This window comes from Citrus clementina, unplaced genomic scaffold, assembly GCF_000493195.1.
Source record: "Citrus clementina cultivar Clemenules unplaced genomic scaffold, Citrus_clementina_v1.0 scaffold_1, whole genome shotgun sequence".
Taxonomy (NCBI): Eukaryota; Viridiplantae; Streptophyta; class Magnoliopsida; order Sapindales; family Rutaceae; genus Citrus; species Citrus x clementina.
In genome coordinates this window covers 23,221,299-23,243,866 of record NW_006263303.1, presented here as the reverse complement: position 1 = coordinate 23,243,866, position 22,568 = coordinate 23,221,299, and the positions used below count along the sequence as shown (strand labels likewise).

At 35.2% G+C, this 22,568-nt stretch overlaps 2 protein-coding genes across 4 annotated transcripts; both read left to right on the top strand.

Annotated features, from left to right (window-relative positions):
• Positions 1-1,336: 1,336 nt before the first annotated feature.
• On the top strand, positions 1,337-8,062 carry LOC18054883 (ABC transporter C family member 3). Its single transcript, XM_024177422.1, has 11 exons — positions 1,337-3,996; positions 4,163-4,249; positions 4,339-4,989; positions 5,110-5,274; positions 5,699-5,993; positions 6,100-6,314; positions 6,555-6,860; positions 6,945-7,008; positions 7,112-7,351; positions 7,427-7,574; positions 7,714-8,062. The coding sequence occupies exons 1-10, from the start codon at positions 1,648-1,650 to the stop codon at positions 7,540-7,542; spliced, it is 4,488 nt and encodes a 1,495-aa protein (XP_024033190.1). The 5' UTR covers positions 1,337-1,647; the 3' UTR covers positions 7,543-7,574; positions 7,714-8,062.
• Positions 8,063-13,320: 5,258 nt separating this feature from the next.
• Positions 13,321-21,021, top strand: LOC18054882 (ABC transporter C family member 3). 3 transcript variants are annotated; one of them, XM_006452485.2, is made up of 10 exons: positions 13,330-16,145; positions 16,348-16,434; positions 16,524-17,174; positions 17,289-17,453; positions 18,937-19,231; positions 19,320-19,534; positions 19,616-19,921; positions 20,068-20,131; positions 20,231-20,470; positions 20,556-21,021. In XM_006452485.2, the coding sequence occupies exons 1-10, from the start codon at positions 13,800-13,802 to the stop codon at positions 20,663-20,665; spliced, it is 4,479 nt and encodes a 1,492-aa protein (XP_006452548.2). In that variant the 5' UTR covers positions 13,330-13,799; the 3' UTR covers positions 20,666-21,021. The 3 variants fall into 3 exon arrangements, with proteins under 3 accessions (XP_024048153.1, XP_024048154.1, XP_006452548.2); XM_024192385.1 differs by lacking the exons at positions 18,937-19,231; positions 19,320-19,534; positions 19,616-19,921; ... (1 more) ...; positions 20,231-20,470; positions 20,556-21,021 and adding an exon at positions 17,711-17,876 and having other exon boundaries at positions 13,321-16,145; XM_024192386.1 differs by lacking the exons at positions 18,937-19,231; positions 19,320-19,534; positions 19,616-19,921; ... (1 more) ...; positions 20,231-20,470; positions 20,556-21,021 and adding an exon at positions 17,722-17,850 and having other exon boundaries at positions 13,321-16,145.
• Positions 21,022-22,568: the final 1,547 nt, after the last annotated feature.

Genomic DNA, 22,568 nt, shown 5'->3' with positions numbered 1-22,568 from the left:
GACTTGAGAATTTCAAATTGATTTGAAAAATTTGCCTTGGTTATAAGTTTCTTAAAAGAACTCCATTAAATCGGATTGTAGGAGCAGTATTTTTTTTTTTAATTTTCAATTTCATTTATTCTTAAACAAATTTTTTTTATAAAAAGTCTTACATAATAATAATGACCAATATAAACTTTTCCTTATAATTATAGCTTTTGTTCAACAACTGAAACTAGCACCTCCCGATTAAATAAGTCTGAGCTTTCAATATTTTGTGTATATATATAACCATAATGAAATGAATATTTTAATATTTTTCTCATTTGAAAAGACAGGAAATAGAAATGTAAGAAATTTTACAAAAGACAGGAAATAGAAATGGAAGGAAAATAAATAAATAAAAGGAGAGACATAGAAAGCAAGTGGACGGTGGAAAATCAAATGCAAGAAAAGTCTAAGGATAATGATTATAGAATTGATTTGAGGCATCAGCTTCCCATTTAGGTCAATTATGAAATTGGAAAATTTGTACCAATCTTTTAGATCAAAATGTCTGCATTACTCTATTCCTTTACATTTATCAGTGGCAATCTACTCAAACAATGGCTGGAGAATTTTTTACATCCAACTAATAGCAATTTTAAGACAGAATTATTTGTTTATCTTGCGAATATTTTGTTTTAGGATCTAAGACAAAATTATTTCATTACTGTTAGAAACAATCAATCATTCAAGATAACACAAATGATCATGAACTTTGTCAAAGAAAAAAAAAAAAGCAATAAGTTCCACCAAATTTATGGGGTATCGATTTTTCAAATATATTGAACAAAATGAATCATACTTAGTTTAAATTTTGAATAAAGCATCATAAAAATGAGGGAAGGACATTTTAATTAGCATTTTTAAAATCATTGTTGAAATTTTTATATGGTTAGAGATTTTGTAATATTAATATAATTTGACAAAATTCCAATGAAAATTGCACATAAATATATAAATACCATAACATATAATAATCTATTGAAAAGTCCCAATGAAAATTGGGATGAAATGAGGTGCCACTTTCTCAAAGTTGGTCAAACACGGGTTTGGAAAAATTTCATCAATTGATTAAAATGAACTCATTTCATGGCAATTATTGGGTTGTGGCCAACGGCTAGCTAGCATTCACTTACGACAATTTTACCTCGCAAATTCCAATAGAAAGTCATACTGAAACGAGACAATCAATATGTCATCAAATAAGGACTTAAATGTAATGCAAATCCAATCAAATGTGTCCTTACAATTTTACACGATGTCACACTCATTCATACAAATAAAGTAGAGACACATTTATGGTAAACTGAAGCTTCTGTGTACTCTCCCTATGGCTTTCTGACAGTAAGCGTTAAGACGGATGCAGTGTTTTCTTGTTTTATCTGTATTTGGCTCATGGAAACAACAGTATTGCTCGCTCACATGTTAATATCCTCTGTTCTCTCGGCCTCTCCATTCCAAGTCTCCACGTCAACTCTTCCCCTGGAAATCCATCTCTTTCTCTCTCATTTGTGCCTTCAATCCTCTCATATATAACGTTAAAAAAAAAAAAAAAAGTACCATTAACTTCATAAATGTGTTACCTATAAAACCTCAGAGCACACTCATTTTTCATCTTCAAAAATGTATTCAGGGACTGATTTTCTTCTTAAGCAAGCTTTCCTTCGTGGGGTTTCTGGTTCTTTGCACTTATTTTTGCTGCTTGGGTTGTTTGGATTGTGGGTTTGGAAGAAGCTGAAAGTTGGTGAAGGTGATCATAGTGGAGGGTCCAAGGAGAGGTTCAAGAACAAGAAAGCTTTGTGGTATAAGCTGACTTTGGTTTGTTGCTTTGTTGTTTCACTGTCTAGTCTTGTGTTGTGTCTGTTGAGTTACTTTTATTGGTATGGAAATGGCAGGTCTTATGATCAACTTGTGATCCTTTTCGATTTTGGGGTTAGAACACTTGGTTGGGGTGCAATTTGTGTTTATTTGCGTACAGTGTTTCTTAATTTAAGGCAACCAAAGCTCCCGATATTGTTGAAAATTTGGTGGGGCTTTTATGTTTTTATTTCTTGTTACTGTCTGATTGTTGACATTGTCCTGTACCAAAAGCAAGTAAACTTACCAATTCAGTTTCTACTATCTGATGTTGTATCTGTTATCACTGGATTGCTTCCATGTTTTGTGGGTTTTATGAGTAAAAACGAGGGCGAAGATACCCTTATCCTTCAAGAACCCCTTTTGAAAGTAGATTCTGGTGAAAGTGAAGGGACGGTAGCATCAATCAAGTCCAGAGGAGCTGATACTGTGACTCCTTATTCAAATGCTGGTCTATTCAGTGTTCTTACTTACACCTGGATAAATTCTCTAATTGCTCTTGGCAATAAGAAAACTTTAGACCTTGAGGATGTGCCTCAATTAGATAGTGGTAATAGTGTGGTTGGGGTCTTTGCAACTTTTAAGAATAAGCTTGAGACTGAAGCTGGATTGGGAAGTGGACTCACCTCACTAAAGCTGATCAAAGCAATGTTCCGCTCCGTTTGGAAAGATTTTCTTCTTACAGCTTTAGTGGCCGTTGTGTGCACATTGGCCACTTATGTTGGCCCTTATCTCATTGATACTTTAGTTCAATATCTCTCTGGGAAGCGGGATTTTGAAAATGAGGGGTATGCTTTGGTTTCTGCTTTTTGCGTTGCTAAGCTTGTGGAGTGCCTCTGCCAGAGATTCTTTGTTTTCCGGTTGGAGCAGCTTGGAATTAGGTTGCGGGCAGCTCTTATTGCAATGATCTACAATAAAAGTCTGAAACTTTCATCTCAGGCTAAGCAAGGCAATACTAGCGGGGAAATCATAAATTTCATGACTGTCGATGCTGAGAGGGTTGCTGAATTAAGTTGGTATATTCATGATCCGTGGTTATTTCTCTTGGAAGTTGCTTTGTCCTTTTTAATCTTGTACAAGAGTCTTGGGATAGCATCGGTTGCAGCATTTTTTGGAACAGTAATTTTTATGCTGGTGAATGTTCCTTTGAGTAGAGTGCAAGAGAAATTTCAGAACGAGTTGATGAAATCAAAAGATGAAAGAATGAAGGCAACTTCGGAGATTTTAAGAAACATGAGGATTCTCAAGCTTCAGGGATGGGAATTGAAGTTTCTGTCTAAGACTATTGATCTCAGAAAGAGCGAGAGTGGATGGCTGAAAAGATGTCTTTACACTTCCTCCATAACATCCTTTGTCTTTTGGTGTGCTCCCACTTTTGTGTCTGTGATCACATTTGGAACTTGTATACTTCTGAAAGTCCCACTTGAGTCAGGAAAGGTATTATCTGCAATTGCAACATTCAGGCTTCTTCAAATACTAATTTATAAGCTGCCTGCCATAATTTCAATGACAATTCAGACAAAGGTTTCACTTCAAAGAATTGCCTCTTTCTTTTGTCTTGATGAGTTGCAGCCTGATCTTGTTGAGAAGCAACCAAGAGGTAGTTCTGAAACAGCAATTGAGATAGCTGATGGGAATTTTTCATGGGATATTTCTTCACATAATCCAACATTGAAAGACATAAACTTGAAAGTGTTTCACGGCATGAGGGTTGCAGTTTGTGGTACTGTTGGCTCTGGCAAATCAAGCTTGCTTTCTTGTATTTTGGGAGAAGTACCCAAGATATCTGGTACCCTGAAGTTGTGTGGTACAAAGGCCTATGTGGCACAGTCGCCTTGGATACAGAGTGGCAAGATTGAAGATAACATTTTATTTGGAAAGGAGATGGACAGGGAAAGGTACAACGCAGTGCTTGATGCGTGTTCCCTGGAGAAGGACTTGGAAATCCTGTCATTTGGTGATCAGACAGTTGTAGGCGAGAGAGGGATCAATTTGAGTGGAGGACAGAAACAAAGAATACAGATTGCACGTGCTCTTTACCAAGATGCTGATATCTATCTGTTTGATGATCCGTTTAGTGCTGTGGATGCTCATACAGGATCTCACCTCTTTAAAGTATAATCTATTCTGTTTCTAATGCTATCAATTTTCTTGGAAGTTTTACCCTGTAGAATGTTTAAAGTTTGCTATGTCATTCATGAGTATGAGTCCTTCGTTTTTAATTGTTGTAATAAGTCATCCATGTAATACCATTGGTAACCTTTGTACAATAATTTTGCAGGAAGTTTTGTTGGGCCTTTTGAATTCAAAGACTGTATTATATGTTACTCATCAAGTGGAGTTCTTACCTGCTGCTGATCTAGTCTTGGTAAGCAATATAAGTATCATCTCTTTTTATGTTGGAATGTGTTTCCCCACTTCATTAACCCATAACTCTCCTTATATCTTATATTTTAGGTAATTAAAGATGGAAAGATTACACAAGCTGGAAAGTACACTGATGTTATAAACTCTGGAACTGATTTTATGGAACTTGTGGATGCACATAAGCAAGCTTTATCAACGCTTGATTCCATTGAGGGGAGGCCTCTTTCTGAAAAAGGATCTGCCAATGGAGAAAATGATGGTACAAGTGCTACTGATGGGGTTGTCAAGGAAGTAGAAAACAAAGAAGTTCAGAATGATAGAGAAGATAAAGTTGCAGAGCCGCAAAGGCAGCTTGTTCAAGAAGAAGAGAGGGAGAAAGGTAAAGTTGAGTTTTCAGTGTACTGGAAATATATCACTGCAGCTTACGGAGGAGTTCTTGTGCCCTTCATATTGCTGGCACAGACGCTCTTTCAAATCCTTCAAATTGCCAGCAATTATTGGATCGCTTGGGCAACTCCAGCTTCAAAGGACATAAAACCTAGAGTTACAGGCTCTATGCTATTAATTGTTTTTGTAGCTTTGGCTTTTGGAAGTTCTTTTTGCATCCTTGCCAGATCCACACTTCTTGCAACGGCTGGATACAAAACAGCCACTCTGCTCTTTAATAAAATGCATTATTGCATCTTCCGTGCCCCCATGTCCTTCTTTGATGCAACCCCCAGTGGTCGAATTATAAACAGAGTACGTTCTTGTCTAATAAACTTTATTAGGGAATCAACATTGGAATGTCTTAAAAGTTTTGTGAAAACCAAAACCATACCTAGAAGTATTTGCTTAACCAATTTGCTTTTGTTCTTCAAGGCATCTACCGACCAAAGTGCTGTTGATTTGAGCATTCCTGCTCTCATTGGGTCCTTTGCATTCTCAATCATTCGGGTTCTAGGAGTGATTGGAGTGATGTCTCTGGTTGCATGGCAGGTTTTTATTGTTTTTATCCCTGTGATTGCTACCTGCATCTGGTATCAGGTAATCCTTGTGCTCTTGGCAACTCTTTATAAGCTGTGCCCACATTATGACATTGGCACATCAAAATTCTGGTTAAATATTTAATATCTATTATCACTTGATGCCTTTTTGTATTCTATTCCATAGGTTTAATCGTTTTCCATGTGAATAATAGATGTTTCTTACATCAACTTTTGCACTTTTAAGACCAACATTTGTTAGTTGACAGTCAAATGGAGTTACTTCGAGCTTTGATATCTTCTTGGTCCTCACTGTACTGCCTTTCTTTAAGTTATAGAACTTTCAAAGAAGCAAGTGTCAATACATTGTGTTCTCACTAACCACCTGTCCCTCTTCGAAATATTTTCTTCATTTAGTCTCATTCTCATTGAATAAGAGACCAATTTTGGGGTAGAAGTTTTCTTACTTTTTCAAGTTTATGCAGCAATATTACATATCTTCAGCACGGGAGCTTTCTCGGCTGGTTGGAGTATGCAAAGCTCCATTAATACAGCATTTTGCAGAAACTGTTTCCGGGTCAACCACTATCAGGAGCTTTGATCAAGAATCAAGGTTTATAGACACAAACATGGAACTGATGGATGGATATTCTCGACCAACATTCCATGTTGCTGCTGCCATGGAATGGCTAGGCTTGCGCCTGGATATGTTGTCTAACATCACATTTGCCTTCTCTTTGGTTTTCTTAATCTCCATTCCGAAGGGATTTATTGATCCAGGTTAGTAGTTCACATATGGTGTCATTGATAATCCTTCTTGCAACTAAAAATAATTAGTAAAGGAGCATGAAACAGCTTTTTTTTTTTCTCATTTCCTTTTCTGAAGCAATTGCTGGCCTAGCTGTGACATATGGACTCACCCTAAATAACTTACAAGCTATGTTAATATGGCTTGCTTGCCAAATGGAGAACAAGATTATATCAGTTGAGAGAATTTTTCAGTATACTTGTATTCCTAGTGAGCCCCCGCTCGAAATAGAAGAAAGTCGGCCCAACCATTCTTGGCCATCACATGGGAAGATTGACCTGCGTGATCTTCAGGTCATTTTACTTGCTTAACAACTTTTGTGAATGTTTTTGTTTCTGTTGTGCTTTTGCTTATTTTTCAAAGCACGCAAACTAATGTATTTGGTAAACACCCACTTTTAGTTGGCTGTTAGTGATGTTTAAAATCTACCCACTGATAATGAGTTCTCCATTCTGAAACAGTTATGGAATAAAAGCCCAAGATCTAAATCCCAAATACCCTTAGAGTTAACAACGATTGCTGTTATGATGTAGGTTCGCTATGCACCACACATGCCCTTTGTGTTGCGAGGTATCTCGTGTACTTTCCCAGGGGGAAAGAAAACTGGTATTGTAGGGAGGACGGGCAGTGGTAAATCAACTCTCATTCAAACACTGTTCCGGATTGTTGAACCTGCTGCTGGTCAGATTCTTATAGATGGCATCGATATCTCATTGATTGGACTACATGATTTGCGGACAAGACTAAGCATTATTCCCCAGGATCCTGTCATGTTTGAAGGGACTGTGCGAAGCAATGTAGACCCTCTTGAAGAATATACGGATGAGCAAATATGGGAGGTAGGAATAAGCTTTTGCAGTGTTTTCAGGCTTGCAATTGATGATGGAAGATAGATTATGCTAATATTTCTTGAAATGGTTTAGGCTCTGGATAAATGCCAACTTGGAGATGAAGTTAGGAAGAAGGAAGGGAAACTAGATTCAAAAGGTCTGTGTTTTTTCCTATTCTATTGTATGAGCTGTAGTGAAGTTTTCCAAATTTTAGTTGCGACTCAGAATTTCCTTTATATATGGTCTTGTGGATGCTGCAGTTACTGAGAATGGAGAGAACTGGAGCATGGGCCAGAGACAGCTGGTATGTCTTGGCCGTGTGCTACTGAAAAGAAGAAAAATCTTGATGCTTGATGAAGCTACAGCATCTGTTGACACTGCTACTGATAATCTGATCCAACAAAGTCTCCGGCAGCACTTCTCTGACTGCACAGTCATAACCATTGCTCATCGGATAACGTCTGTTATTGACAGTGATATGGTTCTGCTTCTCAGTCATGGTCAGTATGTCCAATTCCTTTTATAGCCTGCTTATCATCGAATATAAATAACATTTTAAAAATATATTCTTGTAGGACTCATCGAGGAATATGATTCCCCAAGAAAGTTGCTAGAGAACAAGTCATCCTCTTTCTCACAACTTGTTGCAGAGTACACCCAGAGGTCCAGTTCCAGTTTAGCTGGGAATTGAAGGCCATAGCTTAACAAACGAAATTGAGCCGAGTTAAGTTGCTTGACGACTAAGAAACTTGAGTTTCAGGCTCGTTTTGACTTTGATATTGTCATTGCTTTCTAGGCATGTGTCATTACAGATTGTGTGCACTGCTTGATTTCTGACTCTGACGTTATATTCCAACTGCAGATCAAATGTTTACAATAGGAGAAGCATTTCATTCACCAGTGGTCACCGAAAGAGGCTCTGAAAATCCAAGACAATAAATTTTTGTTCGGAGGCTCTCTGCCCCTCCTGCCTTGTTCATTCTTAAGACAGGAACAGATTTGCCTTCCACCGTATTGCAGTTTCCGGTAACATCCGCAAAAGTATTGCAAGTTTAGAGCTATTTAGTGCTTAATCCCTTCAGCCAATAAACAAATGTCACTTTATTTAAGATTGTAAAAGTTAAAATATTCGTTGAAAAGTTTAGCATCACTCTATCCTAATATCCAAGGGATTGTTTATCATGTTTAAAAAAAAATTAATAAATTACTTTAAAAAATAAATGATTAGCCTTTTACATTTTCAATAATACTCTACATGTGAAGCCGGAATATATATATATATTGAAATGATGTGCCGTTTAGCATTCATTATCATATATGAAGATTAATTATTCATTATCGAGGTGCTAATCGTAAATAATATTTCATATCTCTTATCTTTTTGAATATTTCAAAATCCACACCCGCAATAGCTGCTCTGTCTCTTAAATCTTAATGAATGACTTCACTGTTCAGAATTCGTAACGTGGGAGGCAATGCCAATCGCAGGCTCATCGCTCAATAAATCTTGTTTGGATTCCAAGAAATTCCAAAATTTGCAGTAGAAATAGATGCTACGGTTGAACAAAATATTGTATTCTCCGACAAAAGCATTGCACATTCCAAGAAGAGTTCTGATTTCCTCCTTTCCATATTTCTTTTTCCCGATAAATGTTGCTCAAGAAAGTTCGATATAAATAAATCGAGGCTAATGTTAAGTTACATGCATGTAATTTAGGGAGATTCATAAATCGAATATGTAATTAAAATTTCAATGTGTCGTGCAAACTCTTCAGATATTTAGGACTAATTTTATAAGTAACAGCTGAAATTACCTTAAATTAATTAAATCAGATTTCAATAATAATTTTTACTTGGGTGCGATCGCCTTTTTTTGTTTGGTAATTTAGGGCCGTGACGTCTCACATCTGCATTATGAAGAGATTCTAGAATTTCAAATTGATTCCCAAAATTGTCTTTGGTAGTTGTAAGTTTCTTAGAAAATGAAATTCATGAAACCCAATTTACGTTAGTTTATATTGAGGCACTTAACTTACTATAACTTGAAAGTGGTTACTCAACATAAAAGAGAATGATGGTACTTGAAATACATGAGAGGTCATGAAACCCTTATATTGAATCAATATTTAAAAAATTAAATCATAATGAAATAAAATGTTTTAATCTTTCTTTCTTTTTTCTTTTTATCATTTGAAAAAGAAAGATAAATCATACCAAGTGTGGGAAGAAGGAAAGGAACAAAAAACTAAAAGCAGGTGGACAATGGAAAAGCAAATGCATGAAAGTATAAAGTTTGGAAAAAATGAATCAATCATTTAGATCAAAAATCAAAATGATTAAATCATAATAAAACAAAATGCCTTCGGTTTATTTTTTGCCCCTTATTCGAAAAATAAAGATAAATCATAACAGGTGGGGAAAAGAACAGGAAGAAGAAAAACTAAAAGCAAGTGGACAATGGAAAAAGCAGCAAATGCATGAAAGTAATAAAATTTGGAAAAAATGAACCAATCATTTAGATCAAAAATCAAAAGAGTAATCATAAAGAGAGATAATCAAAAGAGTAATGATAAAGAGAGATAAAGATGAGAGAATTTTACTCTCATTCTACCCAATCCACTATTTCTTTCTATTTTCGACACACTTTCTCTCATCTTTTTTTTTTTTAGTATTTTTCTTTTGAAAAATGTCATACCATTATCACGTTACACGTGTAATTTGCAAAAGAAATAAAACTTAAAAGAATTAAAGACATGTGACAATTTATATACGTTAAGTCAATTTATATAAAATTTTATATTTTGTTATTTTTATCTGTTAACTATATATTTAATTATTTAAAAGAGAAAAGAGAAAAAAAAAATGTTTCTTGTGAACGTATTTATTTGAAAGACAAAATCACTTCATCACTGTTAGTGACTTATAACAACCATTCATTTGCCTCATGTGAATTGTTCTTAGAAACTAGAAGTCAATGAATGGTTGTTAAACACGTTCGGATGGAAATGAGGTAACACTTTCGCCAAATTGGTCAAACACGTGTTCGGAAAACTGCATCAATTGTATTAGGGGAAATAATTAACATCAAAATGAGTCCATTTCATGCCAGTAACACTTGCAAAAACCTCATTGCGTGTGCCTCAAGCTTTCACTCTGTGGACCTTAGGCACTCACTAATCACGGCGACAAATTTTCTCGGAAAATTCCAAATAAAATCTTGAAGTGGAAAACTGGGAATCCTCAGGATCCCATAAAAGTTATTTTCCTTGTTTGGCTTCCGGGAAAACGCCCAATAAATTAAAGCTTCCTCATTTTCCTTGCCCCGCACACATATCGAACTCAAGTCAAACGTGGCAACCGACACGTCGGCAGTTTTTTTGTTTTTATTGATTGATGGGGAACCAAATTATAGCCGCGGCTAAGTTCCATTAATCTGTGACCAATAGACATGCATTTTGATTCGTTGGATTTAAAGACTGAAACTGGACGGTTGGGATTAACGGCCGGAACAGAAATCAATTGTGGGCAACTGGTCTTTAACACAAAGGAGGGTTCATTTCCATCGACTCCCCCAAATGTTCTGACAAATGTCAGTACCCACCCATTCGTTTTTGATGTATACACAGCCAACCGACCAGCTTTTCTACTATTAGAATTAAAAGACCATGATGCCTCACAATTAAATTAATTTGATTACGCAAAATAGCTCTTATAAATCTTTACAATAAAATATACGAATATTTTAAAAATTTAGCAACCAGACCCTTTTTTTTTAAAAAATCAAAAATAAATTTAGGTTGTATACTGACCAACTAGTTTATTTTATATTCAAACTTTTTTTTTAACTAAAATATCTTTTGATAGAATTACTTATAGAGACATGCTAGTATTAATATTGCTTCATAGTGTGAACTTTTTAGTTTGTATTAAAATATAAAAGTTGGTTAGAGCAATCAAATTCAAGTTTATAGGTAAATATATTTTCTTGGCTCTACATGCATGGTATATCAATAATACAAGATGGAATTACCTCTTAATTTTTTATCTCGTAGAGTTTATGTAAAATAAAAAGAAACACTTGTTGATCCTTTGCAACCTTTTGAAGAGATATTTAAGAACACACAAGTTTCTTCTTCTCCTTTCTAAAAAAAAAAGAAGAATATTTAGCACAAATCACAACCCAAAAAACCGATTTGATGGTTCAAAAATGATTTAATTGAATATGGTTAATTGAAATTTATCTTTGCGTGATGCAAACATTCTTCAATTTAACAAAAGTTAAGTCTCTTCGTTAAATCAAATCAAGAACAATTAGAAAAATATTAATGTACAAAAATTCTATTAAGATCTATTTTTGGAATTCTCAAGTTATAGAGACTAAATAAATAATTTTAAACTAATTTAGAGAGAAACTTGAGGGGTTCAAATAAGTTGTGAATTTATCAAGAAAATAGATTTAGAGAGGAACCGAGGGGTTCAAATAGCCCCATCATTCTTTTAATTATTTGGTGTTTGAAATATATATAGAATAGTGACACAGCTACAAACTCTTTTCTACAAGCTATCTTATATAAACTAATATGGCATCACTCGAATAATTGAAAGAAAACATCACTTAGCCAACAAGATATATTTTTATTATTTGATATTTTTATTCAACTAATCATATAATGTCATATTAGTATGTACAAGAGTTTATAAATATAATATTACTCATGTAATAATAGTGTAAATAAATATGTTATTCTCTTGCAAAATCAATCTAATAAAAAAATTCACTAAAGGTTATATTGTCTTTTTATTGATATTTTAATGACATTGATGGCATATATGTACAATCATCAATCAATTATTATTAACAATTTAAGGTAATTAAAAAACTAATTACGTGGAGGTAAAGTAATGAACTTTTGAATTACTGGGAGTTGAATAGTAGTCGATTTATTTGAGTATGCAGTGAAATTTATTATCATTTTTTCGTAAAATAAAATATAACTTTTTCTTAATTATACTATTAATTTGCATAAATTTTAGTTTTTTTTTTCAAGAATGAATTTCTATCTATTTACTTCAAATCTTTGTTTTCTTGAAAAATAAATTTGTTATTTTCTTACATTGACCTAATATTTAATTAAGGGCAATAGTGTCTTTGCGTTGGTCAACAATGGTCAGCAGTTTAACTTAACCGTATCGGACAAGAATTTGGCGGTGGATTGATGAACTTGTGTTAAAGTTCGGGATACTGATGATTAATGATAATAATGGGGGTTTATTTGAAATTAACGCCCAAACTCTGTTGTTTTTCTTTACACCCCGATAATACGTGGCATGCCTTATTTGCTAACTTGTCACTTCAGTTTCTGTGACGTACAATTTCTGAACTCAGCAAGACCCGCCAAATTACATAATAAAGATATAAAAGTTGGACTTTGGGGGGTTGTTTGCCTCGTAATGTTGACTGGCTTCTGTTTCCTCTTTTCCACTTTATAAAAAGCTCATTTTTTTTTTTTTTTAATGAATGACGGGAAGCGCATTTTGGGAAACAAAAAGTCTTCGTACTTTGTACTGTAATTATCCAAAAAACAAATTTTTAATGCTTTTACTTTTTCTTTTATAGTATAGTATGGCTCCAATTTAAAAAAAAAAAATTATCTCAAGGGTGATTTCATTAAAGTTAACAAAATGGATCATCCGGTTGTATTTATATCGTGTCAATTTCGTATTATATCAAATTTAGGCCGATACAAACATGATCCATTTAATAATTTTGTTAAAATTTTGAGACCTAAATCCAATACTAAGAATAAACAAATTACCTAATAACCCATTTAATATCTACAAGTTTAACAAAATTTAAATATTATATATATATATATATCTACTAAAATATTACACATTTTATATTATTGAAGTTTTAATTATATATATATAAATAATATTATATATCAATATTATAAAATATATATGTCTACTAACATTTTACATATTTATACTATTGGAGTTCTAAATCTAAATAAAATTTTATAAATGAAATATTGTATATATGTTAATCCTTAAAAAAAAATAGAGAATCATGTCTAATTTTTTAATTTTGATAACAAAAACTTACAAATTAATTTAGAATAAAAAATATAATTGTTTCATTGATTTAGTAAATGGGTCAAGAACTTTAATCCTAACTCAACATAGAAAAAAAAATTATGTTAATTCGGACCCAATCTATTTAATAATCGTGTTAAATTTGATGACTCATACATAAAATTTTACCATCTCTAGATTCCATGGAGCTTACAATTAAACCAATTAAAAAAAGATCATTGATTTTTAAAATCTGTTTAAACATAATTAAGAGTTTGAATATATATATATATAGAATACAGTCCGACCAGAATATAAACACATATGATCAATTCAAAAAAAAGACTAAATAATTGCTCGACCAAGTCGGGGAGCCCCTTGAATTGGGGTGTGGGGCGGAGACCTCATTGACTTGACAACTCCCATTAAACTAATTTATTGTTGGTGTTTATTGATCGGGAATATACTTGTGAAAATAAATCATTTATTGTTGGTGTTTATTGATCGGGGAATATACTCGTGAAAATAAATAAATATAATTTCAGTAGATTGAAATCTTCTGTGTCCATTCAATCAGGTTTTCTCAGAGATACAGCCTATCATTTCCTTGTTTTTTCTGTATTTGGCTCAAGAAACGTGTCCTTTGTTCTCTCCGCCTCTCCATTCTTACCCTCCACGTTAACTCTTCCCCAAGAAATCAATCTTTGTTTTTTCTCATTTGTCATTTTCCTTTTATTCTTTCTCATTCATCATTCTGCCTTCTATTCTTATATATATATATATATATATATATATGCACCCGCACACACAAAACCAAGTGCCACTAACTCCCCGTGCATACACTGGACTACTTGAATAAGCCCTCCAAAAATGTATCCAGGTACTGAATTTCTTCTTAAACCAGCTTTCCTTCGCGGGATTTCTGGTTCCTTGCACTTAGTTTTGTTACTTGGGTTGTTTGTCTCCTGGGTTTGGAAAAAGTTGAGAGTTGGGGTTAGTGATAGTGAAGGGTATAAGGAGAGGTTTAAGAAGAAATCGGTTTTGAGGCATAAGCTGATTCTGTTTTGTTGTTTTGCTGTTTCAGTGTTCAACCTTGTTTTGTGTTTGTTAGATTACTTTTCTTGGTTTGGAAATGACTGGTCTGGTGATAAACTGGTTACTTTAGCTGATTTAGTGCTTAGAACACTTGGTTGGGGAGCAATTTGTGTTTATTTGCATTCCCAGTTCTTTAATTCAGGTCAACAGAGATTCCCACTTTTATTGAGACTTTGGTGGGGTTTTTATTTATGTCTTTCTTGTTACTGTCTTGTCAGTGATATTGTTCTGTACGCACAGCATGTGTCTTTATCAGTTCATTATTTAGTATCTGATGTAGTCTCCGTTATTAGTGGATTCGTTTTCTGTTATGTGGGATTTTTGAAGAGAGACAAGGGTGAAGATACCCTTCTTCTTCAAGAAACCCTTTTGGATGGTGATTCTAGTATAGGTAATGGTGAAGTGTCATCAATCAAGTCCAGAGGGACTGATAACGTCACTCCTTATTCAAATGCTAGTTTATTTAGTGTTCTTACTTTCTCTTGGATGGGTTCTCTGATTTCCCTTGGGAATAAGAAAACTTTGGACCTTGAGGATGTTCCTCAACTAGATAGTGGCGATAGTGTAGTTGGGTGCTTTCCAATTTTTAGGAATAAGCTTGAGGCAAATAGGGTTGAGGGGAATAAAGTGACTGCATTCAAGTTGACGAAGGCATTGTTCTTCTCTGCTTGGAAAGAGATTGTATTTACCGCAATCTTAGCGCTTTTATACACATTGGCCAACTATGTTGGTCCATATCTAATTGACACATTCGTTCAATATCTCAATGGGGAACGAGAGTTCAAAAATGAGGGATATGTTCTGGTATCCACCTTCTTTGTAGCAAAGATTGTGGAGTGCCTTGCCCAGAGACACTGGATGTTTCGGCTGCAGGTGGCTGGAATTAAGATGCGCTCGGTACTTGTTTCAATGGTCTACAATAAGGGTTTGACCCTTTCATGCCAAGCGAAGCAGAGCTACACTAGTGGGGAAATCATTAATTTCATGACCGTTGATGCTGAAAGGATTGGTGACTTTGGTTGGTATATGCATGATCCGTGGTTGGTCATCTTGCAGGTTTCCTTAGCCCTTTTGATCTTGTATAAAAATCTTGGGCTAGCATCAATTGCGGCACTTTTTGCTACAGTATTAATTATGTTAACGAACTTTCCTTTGGGTAGACTGCAAGAGAATTTTCAAGATAAGTTGATGGGATCAAAAGATAAAAGAATGAAGGTCACTTCCGAGATTTTAAGGAACATGAGAATCCTCAAGCTTCAGGGCTGGGAAATGAAGTTTTTGTCCAAGATTATTGAGCTCAGAAAGATTGAGGCTGGATGGTTGAAAAAATTTCTTTACACTGGGGCGATGACCAGTTTTGTCTTTTGGGGTGCCCCCACTTTTGTGTCTGTTGCCACCTTTGGTGCTTGTATGCTTTTGGGAATCCCCCTTGAGTCAGGGAAGATCTTATCCGCTCTTGCAACATTCAGGATTCTTCAAGAGCCTATATATAATCTTCCTGACACAATTTCAATGATAATTCAGACCAAGGTTTCCCTTGACAGAATTGCATCTTTCCTATGTCTTGATGACTTGCAGTCTGATGTTGTAGAGAAGCATCCCAGAGGTAGCTCTGAAACAGCTATTGAGATAGTTGATGGGAATTTTGCCTGGGATATTTCTTCCAATAATCCAACATTGAGAGACATAAACTTGAAAGTGTTTCACGGCATGAGGGTTGCAGTTTGTGGTACTGTTGGCTCTGGGAAATCAAGCTTACTTTCTTGTATTTTGGGAGAAGTACCCAAGATATCCGGTGCCCTGAAGTTGTGCGGTACAAAGGCCTATGTTGCTCAGTCACCTTGGATACAGAGTGGCAATATTGAAGATAACATTTTGTTCGGTAAGCCGATGGACAGAGAAAAGTATGACAGAGTGCTTGAAGCATGTTCCCTGAAAAAGGATCTGGAAATCCTGTCATTTGGTGATCAGACAGTTATAGGCGAGAGGGGAATTAATTTAAGTGGAGGACAGAAGCAAAGAATACAGATTGCTCGCGCTCTCTACCAAGATGCTGATATCTATCTGTTTGACGATCCTTTTAGTGCTGTTGATGCGCATACTGGGTCTCACCTCTTTAAGGTGAAATCTATTCCTCTCTCTTGTGCTTTTACTTTTGGACTTCCTGCTTTTTCTTTTCCTGGTATATTTGGAACTGGAGGTATGCCACTCATGAGGGTGGACTCTTGTATTCAAGTACCACTACTCACTCCGATGTTATCATCTTCTTCCTAATGAAAACTTAGAATTTGTGACTTATTTTTTCATAATATTTGTTTGGTAGGAAGTTTTGTTGGGCCTCTTAAGATCCAAGACGGTGATTTATGTTACTCATCAAGTGGAGTTCTTGCCTGCTGCGGACCTTATCTTGGTGAGCAATTACATTGCATTTCTTTATCTGTTGGATTGCATATCCCTTGTTTATACATCCCTTAACAATAAACAAAACCTTGTTTTTAGGTTATGAAAGATGGAAAGATTACGCAAGCTGGAAAGTACAATGACATCCTAAACTCAGGTACTGACTTTATGGTTCTTGTGGGCGCACATCAGCAAGCTTTATCAGCACTTGATTCCATTGAGGGAGGACCTGTTTCTGAAAGGATAAGTATGAATAAAGAAAATGGTGGTATGGATACTACTAATGGGGTTACCATGAAAGAAGGAAATGAAGATATTCAGACTGATAAAGTAGACGAAGTAGCAGGACCAAAAGGGCAGCTTGTTCAGGAAGAAGAGAGGGAGAAGGGGAGAGTTGGTTTCTCAGTGTACTGGCAATATATTACAACAGCATATAGAGGAGCGCTTGTACCCTTTATATTGTTGGCTCAGATTCTCTTTCAGATCCTTCAAATTGGCAGCAATTATTGGATGGCTTGGGCAACCCCAGTGTCAGAGGATGTAAAACCCGCGGTCGGGAGCTCCACACTGATAATTGTCTATGTAGCTTTGGCCCTTGGAAGTTCTTTTTGCATCCTTGCAAGATCTACACTTCTTGCAACTGCTGGATTCAAAACAGCTACTCTGCTCTTTAATAAAATGCACTTTTGTTTATTCCGTGCTCCTATGTCCTTCTTTGATGCAACACCTAGTGGACGACTTCTAAACAGGGTAAGTTAGCGTCTGTTCAAATCTAGTGCACTTCATTTTTGTCGATTAGTTTTTCTGAGAACCAAAATAAGGCAAGTAAAAGTAATTGCTTATTTAATCTGCTTTCTTTCATAGGCTTCTACTGACCAAAGTGCCGTTGACTTGAACATTGCATCTCAAGTTGGGGCTTTTGCCTTCTCAATGATCCAGCTTCTGGGAATCATCGCGGTGATGTCTCAGGCTGCATGGCAGGTTTTTATAGTTTTCATCCCTGTGATTGCTGTCAGCATCTGGTATCAGGTAATCTTTCAACTCTTATCTCTTCGTTTTTCTAATTTTTATTTTCAACTTTTGCAAGCGTTAGATGTTCTAGGTTGTGCATCAAATGCTGATTGCTCAAGATGACAAGTAGTTGGAAAACCTAAACTTTTTTGCGTTGCCAGTGAGCTTACTGCATATTTCATAAAAATTGTGCTGATTATTGTCCTCTACAAGATGGTTTTTTAAGTCTATCAATGTGAGATTGATCTCTTGATTAAGAATGTACCTTTATTAAGCCATTGCTCAGGTGGAACCAGACAACACTTTTTATTTCCCCCCCTTTGTCGGCCCTTGCCGCCTTTCTTAACAAGCCCTTGAGCTCCTTTGCGCTGCTTCCTCAAAGAAGCCATCTGGTTGGCCCCGAAGGCTGAATTCTATGGTAGAGAATGCTGTGATAATAATTGGGCCATGAGATTTTTTTTTTTTTTAAGTCTATCAATGTGAAATGGGTCTCTTGATTAAGAATGTACCTTTATTGGCCCATTCTTATGTTATCCAAATCACCTAAGGCTTCTATTAAACATGCTTTCACAGTCTAAGAGAATCACTGAAAGACTCTTCTAATTTAGCTCTTCAAATACTTATTTGCTTACCCATGTGGTAGATAGAAGCGTGAAAAAATTAGCCATCTCCCAAAAGGCTCTTCAAATAAAAATATGTTCATTTTATTTGATCAAATTTTTTTCCACCAAAATAATAACAATTATAACACATCTCTCCTTTCAAGAATGAGAAGATAAAAAATAATATAATACTAAATTGAAGGCTCCAAAAGGCTCTCCAAATGAGATTCTTCAAATGAGATTGTCTTTTTCTCTCTTCAGTATTGAAGAGAGAAGGACAATCTTATTTGAAGACTTTTATTTGAAAGCCTTTTGAAATACTTTTTGCTTATGCTACTCTTCAAATAATAAGTAAAATCTCATTTGAAGAGATTTTTGGTGATGCTCTAATGTTGCATATTGAAGAGAGAGAAGAATAATCTCATTGAAAGAATCTTATTTGGAGAGCCTTTTGAAATGCTTTTTGCTTCTGTGGCTTTTCAAATAATAAGTAAACTTTCATTGGAAGAGCCTTTTGGTGATGCTATAATGTTGCATATTTTGGATAACTAAGTATGATGGCCCTTAAGCAGTGAATGACTCTGACATATCAGCATAAATGAATTCTGAAATTCTCTCTCCAACAATAGCTTTTACCATAGGACTGCAGCAGTATTCATAGCATATCTAAATAAAGATTTTAAAGTATATAGCAGTCAAGAATTAGAATTGCTGTCTTTGTTTTGCACCTATTGGGGGATTGCGTATCTGGTTATAAATTGTGTTTTCTCATCGAACTTAGCAAGGAAATGTTAATTGATGTATTATATTCTGTCCCCCACTCATTCCAATATTCAATATCTTGATTTTAGTTTCCTTTTCCTGGAAAGAAGATTTCTCATGTTTTTACAATTATCCAGCAATATTACATACCTTCAGCACGAGAACTTTCACGGTTGGTTGGAGTATGCAAAGCACCAGTGATACAACATTTTTCTGAAACAATTTCGGGTTCAACAACTATCAGGAGCTTTGATCAAGAATCAAGGTTTCGAGACACAAATATGAAGCTGGTAGATGGATATTCTCGGCCCAAATTCCATATTGCTGGTGCAATGGAATGGCTTTGCTTCCGCCTGGATATGTTGTCTTCTCTCACATTTGCCTTCTCTTTGGTTTTATTAATCTCTATCCCAAAGGGAGTAATTGAACCAGGTACGTGGTTAACCACTTACTATTCCTTATTGCTATTGAGAGTGAATAATGAAAGAGAGTTAAAAGTTGTGGTCTTTTTACCCTCTAGCAATTGCGGGTTTGGCTGTCACATATGGACTCAACCTAAATATGTTACAAGCTTGGGTAATATGGAACCTTTGCAATTTAGAGAACAAGATTATATCGGTTGAGAGAATACTTCAGTATACGTGCATTTCGAGTGAGCCCCCGCTTGTGATAGAAGAGAGTCAGCCTGACTGTTCCTGGCCAACACATGGAGAAGTTGACATTCTTAATCTACAGGTATATTTGCTTGTTCTATATGATTACATCTCTTATCCTTTTATGATGCTTTCATAATCAATGATTATGGTTGTGCCATAGGTCCGTTATGCTCCACACTTGCCACTTGTGTTGCGAGGTCTCACATGCACTTTCCCAGGAGGGATGAAAACTGGCATTGTAGGGAGAACTGGCAGTGGTAAATCAACTCTCATTCAGACATTGTTCCGGATTGTTGAACCTACAGCTGGTGAAATTGTGATAGATGGCATCAATATCTCATCAATTGGACTGCATGATTTGCGATCAAGACTGAGCATCATTCCTCAGGATCCAACCATGTTTGAAGGGACAGTACGTAACAATCTGGACCCTCTTGAAGAATACAAAGATGAGGAAATTTGGGAGGTGGGTTCATATTAATTTGATTTCAGAAAGAAGCTATGATAACCATGTTTATTCCTAAATCTATCATGCTGTGTTTTTAGACTCAATTGTTGAAGATTGGGATGCATTTGCTAATTGCTAAAATAACTATAAATTTTTCTTTCTAGGCTTTGGATAAGTGCCAACTTGGGGATGAAGTTAGAAACAAAGAAGGAAAGCTAGATTCAAGAGGTCTGTCTTTTCTTCTCTTCACTTGAATTTTCCCAAGTAAAATTTTTATACTTAGTTATGGTAGAAATTTAGTTGTCTATATTCAAATGGATGATGCAGTTACCGAAAATGGAGAGAACTGGAGTATGGGCCAGAGGCAGCTGGTTTGTCTTGGGCGTGTGCTACTCAAGAAAAGTAAAGTATTGGTGCTTGATGAAGCTACAGCATCTGTTGACACAGCTACCGATAATCTGATTCAGCAAACTCTTCGACAACACTTTTCTGACTGCACGGTCATAACCATCGCACATCGGATAACTTCTGTTATTGATAGTGACATGGTTCTGCTTCTGAGTCATGGTTAGGATTGTTATGTAATCTATGATATGTTCCAAATAAATTCCTTGGCCTTTTTTTTAAAAAATTTTTGAATATTTTGGTCTAGGGATTATCGAGGAATACGATTCTCCAACAAAGTTGCTAGAGAACAAGTCATCATCTTTTGCACAACTTGTTGCAGAGTACACACAGAGGTCCAGCTCCAGTTTAGAGTAGCGGGCAGAGATTGAAGCCATACCGTTGCAAAACACAATTTTGCTTAGTTTCTTGATGATGATGAAAATTGAGTTTTTCCGGAAGACTTTGACCATGTCACGCTACAAACTGGTAGTGAAATTTTCGTGGCTAAGTGATTCAAATGCAGTACTTGTAATAAAATTATGTATTTTTCTTTGCTTGAGGTAATAAAAGTTTATCTGTTTCCTGTGAAAAAATAGTTTCTATATGTTGATTTTCAGTTTTAGAAAGAATGAACAGTGTGCATTGATGGTTGCGGTGTTTCGTGTATTTTGCATTGTTGAAGAGTTGTAAATGAATCTGAATGTTGAAGTAACTGTTCTTTGTATAGAGGATTGCATAGCGAGCCAATTGCGCCCGGTACACCTCCATACTTCAAAAATTATCTCAATACCCTAAAATCTATTTTTGCCGAAATTTTCATCGATACCCTTTAAAAACGGATAGGAAATTACTAAGTTATCCTCATTTTAAAACATTTCAACTCAACGGACAGCACCTCTCCCTTCTCTACTGAAGCAAACAAACACTCATCTGCTGCAATTCCCTCAATTATCAAACTCAAACAAACAAACACTGCAATTCCCTCACTGGCATCACCTCTACTGAAACAAACATTCATTCTCCATATATGGTAAATCGAACTTCAACACGAGCAAACTAAGCCTGAGAAGGAGAAGCTGCCACAACTGAGAAAGTGAAGCATAGTTCGTCACTACATAATCGCCGGAGAGAGTTGATCATTTACTGCAAAATTGTCAGAATGTAACTAGTTGAGACAAGTAATTCCATGTAATTAGTTTTCTTGTTACTATTCAAGGGAAAAAAAATAAAAAGTTAGGGTTTTATATTGAAAAAATAGATTAATTAGTTGTGGGTCTCTCATAACATGTTCGAAAACAAATTTCTAGTTGTTTTGCTGCATGCAAATTGTGAAAAATTAATGGATTGTGCTGATTATAATTTTGTTATGTAATACAAGATTTGGTCGTGTAAGGTTATGTAAGATTCAAGGTTGTGTTTTACACGACCTTCATGTATTGCACGATTACACGACCTTCATGTATTGCACGATTACACGACCTTCATGTATTACACGTTTACACGACCTTCATGTATTGCATGTTTATACGACCTTCATGTATTATACAATTATACGATCTTCTTGTATTACACAATTACACGACCTTCAATTCCACATTTTGTTTCTTGTCAATAGAATCTGCATATTACATTTAGTTTAATTAGGCTCACAATAAATTGGAATTGTACATATACCTTTACCTTGTGAAATGTCATTAGTTAGAGAGATTCTTAATTTCCAATTATAAGTCATGGTAAGTCATGATATGTCTAGTTATGAGTGAAAATATTTTATCACTGCGAATGGTGTTTTTATGTGTATAACATTACATTAATTTCCTATAGCTGATATTTTTTTTCTTAATTGATTTCATGGATTAATTATATGCAAGCATTCCTCATGTATGCTTGTATGCTTGGCCAGAGGAAGAAAGCACTTTGAAGATAAAAAAAAAAAAGAAAAAAACTTTTTAAATGGCTGTAATATGTTTAATTGAGGACTTTAAAATTACACGAATTTTCCATTAATCATTAGATTAATTTAGTTCTTTAAAGACTTAATTTGTGCTAAGAATTTATATTTGCTGCTATGCAGAAAATGTCAATGAAAATTATTAAAAAAAGAAGTGAAATTAAATTGGAATTTAAAAAAATTCCACATTATCATTGGTTTGAATTGTAACTGGTGGCATAGGATCAGATGTCTTAAGTTTGAACTTCGTTGTGATTTTGAATTCCGAAGTATCTATATCAATAACTTCAGCTATCTTCTCCACCAATGCGGCATATGTTGTCGATC